Here is a 12,012-nt window from a genome sequence, read left to right on the forward strand (position 1 = left end):
TATTGAGCACAGACTACCGCCTGAAATGTTGTGTGGTGATGATATTCTTGATCAGGTTGCTGATTTAGATGGGTTGCCATTAACAAAGGATCCACAGAAGAAGATTAAAGTATCACACAAGAAAAGGGGTGATAACTGGAATAAGAAGAGTATATTCTTTGATCTTCCATATTGGAAAACCTTATTGCTGCGACGTAATCTTGATGTGATGCACATTGAAAAGAATATATGTGACAGTATTTTGGGGACATTCTTAGATGTCCAAGGGAAAACAAAAGACACCTGGAGTACTTGGTTGGATTTACAACAAATGAAAATACGAAAAGAATTGGATCCAATACAAAATGGAGATAAATATGAGTTGCCAGCAACACCTTACACATTATCTGATGAAGATAAGCAAAAGTTTTTCAAATTTTTGAAGAATTTAAAGGTCCCAGATGGATTTTCCTCAAATATTTCTCAGTGTGTCAATCTTAAGGATAAAAAAAATTTAGGATTAAAAAGTCATGATTGTCATATAATTCTACAATATTTACTCCCTCTTGCCATGCGTGGTATGCTTTGCAAATCCGTGTCTGAACCACTTATTGAGTTATCTATTTTTTTCAAAGTGCTTGGAGAAAAATGTTTGAGCGTAGGAAAGGTGTTCCCTCCTGCATTTTTTGATGTCATGGTGCACTTGTCTATTCATCTACCTGATAAAGCTAAGATTGCCGGACCAATTCAATATCGATAGATGTATCCAATAGAGAGATACCTACGCTTTTTGAAGTGTTTTATTGGTAATATGACTCACCCTGAAGGTCGATTGTAGAGGGATATTTAGCAGTTGAATGTATGACTTTATTTTCAAGGTACTTCAATACAATAAAGACAAAGTTTAATTGTTCGCAGAGAAATTATGATGGTGATATTATTGAATCTGAGGGTGGTTTGACAATATTTTGTGAACCTGGAAAAAGTTTAAAGGGTAGCACACCAGAGAAACTTGATTCAAACGATATGAAGGACGCACATTTTTATATTTTGAAGAACTGTGATGAAATTCAACCATTTCTTGAGTAAGTATTGATTTAACCTAATAATTTATTTATACCTTGTCTATATGTTTAATTTAAAATAACATGTAAAACTTCAATTCTTTGTTAGGGAATTTTCACAAATTTATAGTGAGAGCTCTCAACAAAGTTCATATGTGGAGTGGAATAGAAAATTCATTAGTTGGTTACAAAAAAAGGTTAGTAGAAATCAAGTATGCAATTAAATATTATTTTCTAAAAAGCTATTTGATGTTGTTAGGTTGTAGGATTATACAAACATGGTGATAGTAAGAGAATGGAAGATTTGCTATCTTTATCACGTGGCCCTATGCCATATGTCACAAGATTCAAAGGCTATATTGTTAATGGATATAAGTTTCATGTGAAAGAGTATGATCAATATTTGAAAACTCAAAATTGTGGAGTGGTTGTAGTAGGTGAGACCGGTGAAGAACAAAACCATATGAATTACTATGGCGAGTTAACCGAGGTTCTTGAATTACAATTTGTTGGGGGAAGAAGAGTGATTTTATTCCGATGTATGTGGTTTGATGTGTATGATCAAAAGAGGGGAGTTAAAATGGATGAATATGGCTTTGTAAGTGCTAACCGTCGGCGATATTTGAAAATAAATGAGCAATTTGTATTAGCTAGCCAAGCATCACAAGTATTTTATGCTATCGATCATTCCAATAAAGGTTGGCACATAGTGCGAAAGGTTCAACCTCGTGATGCTTTTGATAATTTGGAAAAAAAATATGATGACTTAGAAGAGTTAGATAACTCTACACAAGTGAAAAGAAAAAGAACTCATTGAGGTTTGGAGCTTTGGAGCTTTGTCATGCTTTCTTTCACTTTATTAATTTTTTTATGGTAATGATTCTTTATAGTATTTCTATGAAAATTTGTTTGATGCACTTGGTCTTTAATGTTACCTTGATCTTACTATAGTAGTAACGGTTCATGCAAGGAATCTATGTTACATGTACATGTGTCTCTTTTCTGAACGCATTTTCAATTCACATTTCTTCTTATGAAAAACTTCCTAACCTATTTGAACTTTTGTTTGGAAGACTTTGCTCTTATTTTATTTTTTTGTAGTATCTAGGTTGACATGAATCCCTCAAAAACTCTGAAGTATGAAATGGGACAAACTTCTAAAATTCCCAAGCATGAACTCATTCAGCCAGGTGCCTTAGTAAAAGGACTAGGTCAAAGTTTGAAAGCTATGAGCACTATCAGAGTTAATGCTGAACAAAGGACTCTGATTGCCAAAAATAGAAGTTACTATACAATAACTTCTAAGTTGAATAAGCTAGTAGATAATAGTTTCCATGTGCATCCTTGTTTTGAGGAAAAGGAAGACAATGCTCCCCTCCATCAAGAAGCTGGAATGAATCAATACACTTTGACCAGTGATGCAAGGGGTCAGGAACAAAGCTTAAGGATTAATGCTGAAAAAAGGACTATGATTGGCGAAAATAGAAATACTACAACAACTTCTAGTCGAAATAAGTCAGCAAAGAAAAGTATCCCTGTGCCTCCTGATTTTAATCCAATGGAGGACAATGACACCCTCTTTCTAGAAGCGGAAGTGACTTGAGATACTCAAAGAAGTGATCATTTGCAAAAGAGTTAGTCTGGTTAATCTGTTTGATCAAGAAATTCGGCTTAGCTTTCTCTACTTAATCTCCTTTGTATTTTTTTTTTTACTAATAGGAATAAACTTCTTATTTTGGTTGACTTCCATCAAATTTTGCAGGTCCAATTGAATTGGATAAGTCCAAAAAAGTTATTGAAGTGCCTCGAGTTTCCCAAAGAAGTGATACTACTATTTTATTTTATTTATGCAATTTCTTTTTGTTAGTTGAATTGAAGTCTTTATTTTTTTTTACTTGCCCTTAAATTTACAAGTCCGTTTGAATCTAGAAAGGCAAAAAAAGTGATTGGAGTGGCTCAAGGTTCTAGGGAAATCAAACTAGTAAGTATTTTCTTGTTGTTACTTGTATATCAGCCAAAAAATTATCTATGACTCGCTTCCCTAGGAAGATATGTTAGCATATGACTAGCATTTCAGGAACAAGGACCTTTAAGATAAGGGCAATACTAGTAATTTTTTGTGTTAGTAACTCTCCATTCGGGAAGAATTGCAATCCTGCTTCAGCAATATCTTTCTTAGATGTTGTCCATTCCCCTTTCTGTATCACTTTTTGTTTTTTGGCAACTTAAGGCCTGATCTCTTGCAATAGGCATTAATATTAAACTTTGATATCTCTATTAGAGTGAAGATTTAATTTTATTTTAGTCAAACTAAGATGATGTGAGTGGAAAGTTATCTGTCAATCTTATATTAAACGATAATGTTGTTATCTCTCATGGTGAAAGAAGAAGTAACTTTTAGAACCTTGAAAATAAATAAGTATTAGTTGGGGAGCCCGATTTATATTTCTCAAGTACAAATTAAAATGTTTAGACATGAGAGTGCATTTAAATTATAGTCCTCTTCTACTTTGCAGGTCCAGTTGGATATGATAGGTAAAAAAATATGACTGAAGTGTATCGAGATGTTCAGAGAAGTGATACTAGTATATATTACTTTCTTTTGTGTAATTCTTTGTTGTTGTTAGTTGGCTGGAAGTTTTATTTTGTTTTAATATTATAATTTGTAGGTCTATTTAAGTCTAAAAAGGCAAAACAAGTGATTGAAGTTGCTAAAGATGCTATGAGAAATGAAACTATTATGTATTTTCTTCCGTGTGATATTTTTTTTTCTTGATGTTATCGGTAAAATTGCCGAAAAGTTATTTTTCCTATGTATTTGACATCTGATGCTTCATTATGTTTTTTTTCACTAGTCCTAACCATATTAACCTCCATCGATTCTTGATTTATCAGTTGTGATTTTCTGAATGAAAGTTTCTAAAAAGTGAAAGTCACTGATTTGGGATCTTAAGTTTTCCAATATTTATTCCACTGCTAGTTGCCCCTTTATGTATTACATTGTTTTTGGCAACCTGAGGCCTTATCTCATGCAATGGGCAATGTTCTGCCTATTTTGTCTAGTTGTCACTTGGTTTGGAACTGTACTGTGAAATCACATGGATAAAAGAAATATAGTTGTGGGGATTCTCACATTTGTTCTGGCTGCTTTGTCTAGTTGTCCCTTGGTTTGGAATTGTGAATTGGTACATCTCAAAGGCGAAAGAAATTTAGTGACCTGATAGCATGGTTGGATATTCTGTCTTACAATCTTATAGAGACCAGATCACTGTATACATTAATAATTTCAAACTTGACACCTAAAACATAACTACTAGATCATTTTCCAGTTTCTTTTGATTATTTAGTGCTAATGATCAATTTATATCAAAGAGCATAGTTGACTTACTTTAAACTTTGCAGGTCCAGTTGGATATGATAAGGGAGAAAAAATGACTGAAGTGTATCGAGATGTTCAGAGAAGTGATACTAGTATATATTACTTTCTTTTGTGTAATTCTTTGTTGTTCTTAGTTGGCTTGAAGTGTTATTTTGTTTTAATATTATAATTTGCATGTCTATTAAAGTCTAAAAAGGCAAAAAAAGTGATTGAAGTGGCTGAAGATGCTACGAGAAATGAAACTAGTATGTATTTTCTTCTGTGTGATATTTCTTTTCTTGATGTTACTGGTAAAATAGCCGGAAAGTTATTTTTCCTATGTATTTGACATCTGATGCTTCATTATGTTTTTTTTCACTAGTCCTAACCATATTAACCTCCACCGATTCTTAATTCATCAACTGTAATTTTCTGAATGAACGTTTCTAAAAATTTAAAGTCACTGATTTGGGATCTTAAGCTTTCGAATATTTATTTCACTGCTAGTTGCCCCTTTTTGTATCACATTTTTTTTGGCAACTTCAGGCCTTATCTCTTGCAATGGGCAATGTTCTGCCCGTTTTGTCTAGTTGTCACTCGGTTTGGAACTGTGGATGGGTACTTGTCGAAAACCAGATAAAATGTTATTTTTCATATTTGGTCTAATAGATCTAAAAAGACCAGACCATTGTATACAATAATAATTTCAAAGGTTGACACCTAAAACTTAACTACTGGAGTATTCTCCAGATTCTTTTGATGGTTTAGCACTAAAGATCAAATTTATATCAAAGAGCATAGTTGACTTACTTTAAATTTTGCAGGTCCATGTGAATATGATAGGACAAACAAGGTGAGGGGAACAAACATTTGTAAGAATGTTTTGCGATTAAGACCTGGAGAAAAGTTAAAAGTCACTTTCTATCAAAATCGAGCTGTTGGGCCGAATCACACCTCATTTACGAGACACTTGGGTTTGATAGTTCGTGATCGTAATATGTGCCCATTACGGGTACACTCATGGATGGATATTGAAGAACATAAAATTGAGCATATGTGGGCAGCTGTTACAGTAAGAATTACAACATTACTCTATTTTATTTTCGCTGACTTGATATCGCTGCTACTGTAAGAACAATATTTTTTGCTCTTCTTCTTGTGTTTGTTTAGAATACTATGGTGTTGCCTTTGTTTAGACCTTATTATGGTCTTTGTTTAAGAATAGATATTACCAAAACAAACAAAAAATTCCCCTCCTCAGTCTTACTATTCACTCTATATTTAGTTTTGGGATCCATTCACACTCAGTGTTGAGGAATTTCTACTACCCCTGTTAAACGTAGACAACAATTTGCATCTTGCACCTACATGTTCATTCTCATATATCGCCATATTACTTCATATACACTGCATGTGTCCATGTTACCCATAGGATGTGCTATTCTGAAACCTTCCATGTAGTAGTTTGCCAACAGAAGCTTCATTCCATTTCATGCATCCCTTAACTTTTAGTCCTCAAAAATTATATATGGGAGGCACACCTTATCCCAAGCAATCAAAGGTGTCTTTCTCTAATCTACAGTACCTCCCTATACAAAGTTCTTACATAGTTGACATGTAAGATCAACCCTTCAATCCATTAATCAAGAACATTAACTTGGAATCAAATGTGTCTTTTTCTGATTCTGATGATATTTTTCTCTATTTCAGGAAAAGTTTCACTGTGATAACATGAATGATCAAAGAGATAATGTTTTGCAACATATGAGAAAGCTTTGGAACAATTGGAGAGGATCGTTGCACAAGAATATGAAATCTAAGTCATTGCACGAGGTTCTAAAAGATGTGCCGATAGGAGTAGACAAGAATGATTGGGAATGGTTGGTCAAGGAACATTTTTTATCTGATAAGTTTAAGGTATGATTGCATAGCTATTGATTAATATCATTTTATTTCCAAGTCACATATGATTACTGTTTTGGAATAGTTCTTTTGATTAAATGATTTCATTTGTGATCAAGAGGATACAAAGTAGTTACAAAAGTTAATTTAACAATAAAAATAGAATCACTAAACAAGCTTGTGATAATTTCAGCTTGTGTCGTTAATGCAGAGATCAAGTACAAGAAACACAATCAACAGGTCTAAGTTGTGTATGCGTCATCGTACGGGTAGCAAGCCTATAAGAGAGATTATTTACGAACTGGTAAATAAATCATGAAACCCTAAAAGGAAACCTCCTTTTTGTATAAAAGATCTTATAGTACTTACTTTTTTTATTGTTAAGGGAGGCAAATATGGTAATCCGCCAAACATGGCAACAATCTTCTTTGAGACTCGTAAAAAGGGAAATGAGCTTTTTGAACCTGAAACCAATGAAAAATATGTATGTTTATCGATAAATTTCATCTAACATTTTCTCTCTGGATTGATTCATTGAAATATTTTAAACATTCTTGTATTTTATAGGCTGAAATTCAAGATCTTGTTCAATCTGAACTGTCTCTTACTAATATTGAGGTAGTGGAAAGGTGCTTTGGACCTCAATGCAAAAGTCATGCAGTTGGATTTGGTGGTGGGATAACCACTAAGGAGTTGAAAGGTGGTAGTACTTCTAAGGTTGCGTTGTTGGAAGAACTGAAAACAACTCGAAAAGAAAAGGAATCACTACAAAAGCGTATTGATATTCTAGAGAGTAAATATGATCGCCTTGAAAGTATAGTAGTTCGTCAGCATCCATCACCTCCACCAGGTTAGCAAACTTTTCATTAACTATTCCATGATGTGTATTTTTCAATGAATTTAGTGATGTCATTAACAAATGCTCATCTTTGATAAGGGCTTTGCTAATGTAGTGGTCTATCTTTCTATGATCAGTTTATTTTAGAGGGTAGACAGTCTTTAGTTGTACTAGTTTCCATGATGAACGAGACTACATGCTTATAGAATTATGCATATCTCTGTTTTAATCAGGATGTATTCCTTTGTTCTGAACTGAGTTTCTTTCCTGCATGTTCACCTTAGTATTTGTGTTGCGTGTTAAATCCTTATTGTGTTATAGTTTTAGAATAATTATCTCTAAACTTTTTGAACTTTCTTCTTTTTTGAAAAATTGCTCAATTTTTATTCTTGTCCAGCTTCAACTTCAGCTTCTCTTCAAAAGTTTCACAGCTTTACAATATCTCTCTTCTGTTTATAATAAATCATGTACATAAAATATTCGATTATACGTGCTGTGGTTACCAGTCAATTAGGGAATCAAAGAAATTTTACTCCCTGTACAAAACTAACAAGAATGTAAAACTGAAGTTTGATGTTCATCACTGGTAGTCTCTGTATATTGGTTGTGGATTCCATTTGAGATGCAAGTTCAGTTTCCCTGATTTAACCTCGGCTAATTCGTACGAGTCTTTGTATTCACCTTCAATTAGAACCCTTTTTAAAGTTAGTATGCATTTTACCATGAAATCCTTTCCAAATGTGTCATGGTCCCAGACTTCCAGCATTAACATGTCATGTAATCCGTCCTCAACAATAAAGTCAAAAGTTTTATTCCATACCGGGTTTAGACTTTCATTTACAACCCTGGTTTTGCTCTTGATTTGAGCCTTCTTCATGATCAGAACGACATAGGGGTCATCCTTCCCCCCTATATCAGCTGGGGGCAGGTCATTACCTGATACCACGGTAACAGAAAGTACCCCTCGTACTATTACCTCTTTTCTATTGTTGATTTCACTTCCGTTTGGACTAACTTCTTTTTCTTCTGCCGAGTTTTTAAGACCTCTCTCTAATGAAGTCATTGACTCATTTTGAGAAAAAAGCTTACTTAGCCCATTGTTCATTCTATTCGGGCAGTACAATAGCTCTAAGTGCACCTGGACCCTATTTTTCTTATCTCTCTTTATTTCCAAATCTTTCACCAACTTCAACTAGATATCCTTCACTTAACCAGGCTCAAGCTCATTCAAAAAGATATGGGCACATCCAATTAGTTCAGCTGACTGAAGCCCTTTATCGTCATAGATTTTTACCACCAAGTGTTGTGTCAATGGATCTTCGACTACGAACTCAAAATGCCCATATTCCAAATTGGGTTCAAATCATTGTTAGCTCTTCTTCATTCTGTCTCGTAGAGGGCCTACATATAATACAACAAAAGGATTAGATTTTCCAATGAAATCTTTCTTTGTTAATTCCTTTGCTTGAACAAGTTTCACCTCCAATACTCCGGTAGGCTTCAGTTCAAGGTCACTATAATCCCCAAGTAAAATGGGAATAACTTTTCGTATTGGCCACATGATAGAGTCTTCAACAACGTCCCGGATGGTTCCCTCAATTGCATCAGAAAGGCCAGGAATTGCTATCATGTCACCACCAATTACTTAAGCGTAAAATCCAGCTTTTTCTTCTGCCTTGGAGAATAGCATACAGCTCTGAAGCAAGGAAACTCATCAACAAGTGGCCTGAAGATGAGCTTGAAAATACCAGTAAACCCAATGTTTTTCACTTGCACTGGTAATGCTACACCTACATAAGTCTTGATATCGAGTATTATGCTTGGATTCCCATCCCATTGCATCTCTAATTCCATAGTTATACCCTCACTTCCATCTTCAATAATAGAAATCCATGTGAATTGTGGATCAGCTGTACCAAGAGTGAACTTTGAAAAAAATCACAGGCCTATATTGTTCCGAAATTGGCTCCACACTTTGACTTTACTAGTTCTGATGCTGATGAGAATCAAGCAATGCCAACTTTTTGGGCTCTTTGTTGATTAAATGATTGATTTATGCTTTAAAAGTTATAAGTTATAGCTATCCGGCATTTTGTTACGAAATGACCTCAAATTATTATTTTTTAACAGATGAATGTGATGAAGAATGTGATGAAGATTAAAGAACGTGTTCTTGAAGAATTGTGGTGCCAGCTGAAAAGAAAGATTATATTTTTATTGTTGGTACAGATCTAGAGGCGTTTTAACCTGTGTAGCTATTTCATTTTCTCAATTTTTAGGATTCGATAGATGTCGAACATGTATGTTTTATAATCTTATGTCGAACATCTATGTTATTTAGATCTTATGTTGAACATCTATGTTTTTTTAGATATTGTGTTGAACACACATTTATATGCAAGTTTTCCAGTATGTTTTCGTTCATGGCAAAATAATTATGAAATTTTATATTAAATTTTTATGGCTTGTGAAAAAAAACAAATGATATTAAGATCCGGAACTGCTCGAGGAACATAAAAACTATATATAATTATTTGAAACTAAATTTGTAAAACAAACTTTATCGTTAAATTTATTAAAAGCAACGAAAGGAATTTAAACTTGGTCGGTAAAAGTAATGTAATCAATGAAAGAATCTGGCCACTAAAACTACTTGTAACGACAGGAAATTGTGGTTTTACTTCAATATTTTAACGACCAAATGACCATCAACGAAGGGAATTTGTGGTCGTTGTTAGTAAATGTAGCGACCGGATTTATCGTTGTCGCTAAGTGATATCTAATGACCGGCAATGCAATCCAGTCGGTAACCTTTAATGACGGAGCTTTTAACGACGGACGACGACCAATTTTTGCCCGGTCGTTATAGACCTTTAACGACTGGATATGGACTTTTAACGACCGAATTTCCTTTCGTTAAAAGTCATTTTTCTTGTAGTGGCATCAACAATAACAATAGCCTTATCTGGGTGATATAGAATACTCATGTCATATTCCTTGAGTAATTCCAACCACCACCTCTGTATGAGATTAAACTCTTTCTGAGTAAACACATACTGAAGTTTCTTGTGATCAGTGAATACATCTACATGAAAACCATAAAGATAGTGACGCCATATTTTCAAAGGAAATACTAAGACAGCCAACTCTAGATCATGGGTTGGGTAGTTCTTCTCATAAACTTTCAACTGTCTGGAGGCATAGGCTATAACTTTTCCATTCTGCATTAACACACAACCCAAACCAACTCTGGACACATCACAATATACAATAAAGCCTTGCGTACCTTCTGGTAAGGTAAATACTATGGAAATAGTCAACCTCTTTTTCAATTCCTAAAAACTTTTCTCACATGCTTCAGACCATTGAAATTTCACTGTTTTCTAAGTCAACTTGGTCAAAGGGGATGAACTAGATGAGAACCCCTCCACGAACCTTCTATAATAGCTAGCCAACCCCAAGAAACTCTAAATATCAGTTGGAGATGTGGGTCTAGGCCAATTCTAAACTGCCTCTATCTTCTCAGTGTCAACTCTAATTCCATCATTGAAAACAATGTGACCTAAGAATGCCACAGACTCAAGCCCAAACTCACAGTTGGAGAACTTGGAATACAACTCTCTATCCTTTAGAGTTTGGAGAATTGTTCTGAGATGACTAGCATGATCTTCCTCATTCCTTGAATAGATTAGTATGTCATCAATGAATACGATAACAAACATGTCTAAATAATGCTTTAATACTCTATTCATAAGGTCCATGAACGCTGCAAGCACATTAGTTAAACCGAACGACATGACCAGAAACTCATAATTACCATAGCGGGTCCTAAAAGTTGTCTTCAAAATGTCACATTCCCTTACTCTTAGCTGATGGTAGCCAGATCTGAGCTCTATCTTAGAAAAACAAGTGGCACCCTGAAGTTGATCGAACAAATCATCAATTCTCAGAAGAGGATACTTATTCTGGATCGTAACCTTGTTCAACTAATGGTAATCTATATACGTCCTAAGGCAACCATCATTCTTCCTTACAAACAAGACTAGAGCACCCCAAGGTGAGACACTTGGTCCAATAAAACCTTTCTCTAGAAGATCTTTCAACTGCTCTTTTAACTCTTTCAACTCTACTGGTGCCATTCTATATGGCAGAATTGATATAAAATGAGTATCAAGAAGAATATCTATACCGAAGTCTCTTTCTCTCTCAGTCCCCTCTGGGAAGATCATCCTGAAAGACTTCTGGAAACTGTTTTACCACTGAAACTGACTGAATAAAAGTTATCTCCACACTAGAGGCATTAAATCCAACTAAGTGATAGACACACGCCTTGGAAACTAACTTTCTTGCCTTACGGTACGAATTAAAATGACCGTTAGGCACTGCTAAACTACTTTTCCACTCTAAGACTGGCTCATTTGGAAACTGGAACTTGACAACTCAAGCTCTAAAGTCAACTGAGGCATAACAGGCATAAAGCCAGTCCATACCAAGAATAACGTCAAAATCTACCATGTCTAATTCAACTAAATCAACCATGGTGCTCTTGTGATTTATGGAGATGTTACAATCACGATAGATTCTCTCTGCTAGAATAGACTCACCAACAGGTGTAGAAAAACTAAAGCGCTCACTAAGTTTCTCATGAAGAATATCAAAATTCATCATAATATACGGAGTCACAAAGGATAAACTCGCTCATGGATCTAGCAAAGCATAAACATCAAAGTTAAAGACTTGGATCATACCAGTGACAACATTTGGAGAATCCTTTTGTTCTTGGCGACTAGTGATATCATAGAGACAATTTCCTTCTCCACCAGCCCCTTAAGTAGCTCCTCTAGATACCGATTTTTCTGGTGGAGCAACTG

The 12,012-nt window shown here is 34.7% G+C and overlaps 1 protein-coding gene, 1 long non-coding RNA gene and 1 pseudogene across 3 annotated transcripts; 2 read left to right on the forward strand and 1 right to left on the reverse strand.

The window, feature by feature from the left end:
• Positions 1 to 1,124: 1,124 nt before the first annotated feature.
• Positions 1,125 to 2,678, forward strand: LOC125844755 (uncharacterized). The gene is made up of 4 exons (XR_007444169.1): positions 1,125 to 1,240; positions 1,303 to 1,861; positions 2,152 to 2,260; positions 2,404 to 2,678. It is a non-coding gene; the product is annotated as an uncharacterized LOC125844755 (long non-coding RNA).
• A 1,773-nt stretch (positions 2,679 to 4,451) lies between these two features.
• On the forward strand, positions 4,452 to 7,381 carry LOC125844753 (uncharacterized). 2 transcript variants are annotated; one of them, XR_007444168.1, is made up of 4 exons: positions 4,452 to 4,667; positions 5,226 to 5,473; positions 6,257 to 6,318; positions 6,515 to 6,618. XR_007444168.1 is itself a non-coding variant. In XM_049524086.1 (4 exons), exons 2-4 carry the CDS (start codon positions 5,399 to 5,401, stop codon positions 7,156 to 7,158), a joined length of 570 nt encoding a protein of 189 aa, XP_049380043.1. In that variant the 5' UTR covers positions 4,452 to 4,667; positions 5,226 to 5,398; the 3' UTR covers positions 7,159 to 7,381. The 2 variants fall into 2 exon arrangements, 1 of the variants encoding a protein (XP_049380043.1); XM_049524086.1 differs by lacking the exon at positions 6,515 to 6,618 and adding an exon at positions 6,871 to 7,381 and having other exon boundaries at positions 6,112 to 6,318.
• Positions 7,382 to 7,513: 132 nt separating this feature from the next.
• Positions 7,514 to 9,090, reverse strand: LOC125844749 (synaptotagmin-5-like; annotated as a pseudogene).
• Between the last annotated feature and the right edge of the window lie 2,922 nt (positions 9,091 to 12,012).

Source organism: Solanum stenotomum, chromosome 11 (genome assembly GCF_019186545.1).
Source record: "Solanum stenotomum isolate F172 chromosome 11, ASM1918654v1, whole genome shotgun sequence".
Taxonomy (NCBI): Eukaryota; Viridiplantae; Streptophyta; class Magnoliopsida; order Solanales; family Solanaceae; genus Solanum; species Solanum stenotomum.

What these genes read in the sequence shown, in the direction of transcription:
- LOC125844753 (XM_049524086.1), top strand. Translation starts at nt 5,399, where the DNA reads ATGTGCCCATTACGGGTACACTCATGGATGGATATTGAAGAACATAAA. An exon ending in ATATGTGGGCAGCTGTTACA is followed by an intron (nt 5,474 to 6,111) that starts GTAAGAATTACA and finishes TCTCTATTTCAG; the next exon opens with GAAAAGTTTCACTGTGATAA. An exon ending in TTTTATCTGATAAGTTTAAG is followed by an intron (nt 6,319 to 6,870) that starts GTATGATTGCAT and finishes TGTATTTTATAG; the next exon opens with GCTGAAATTCAAGATCTTGT.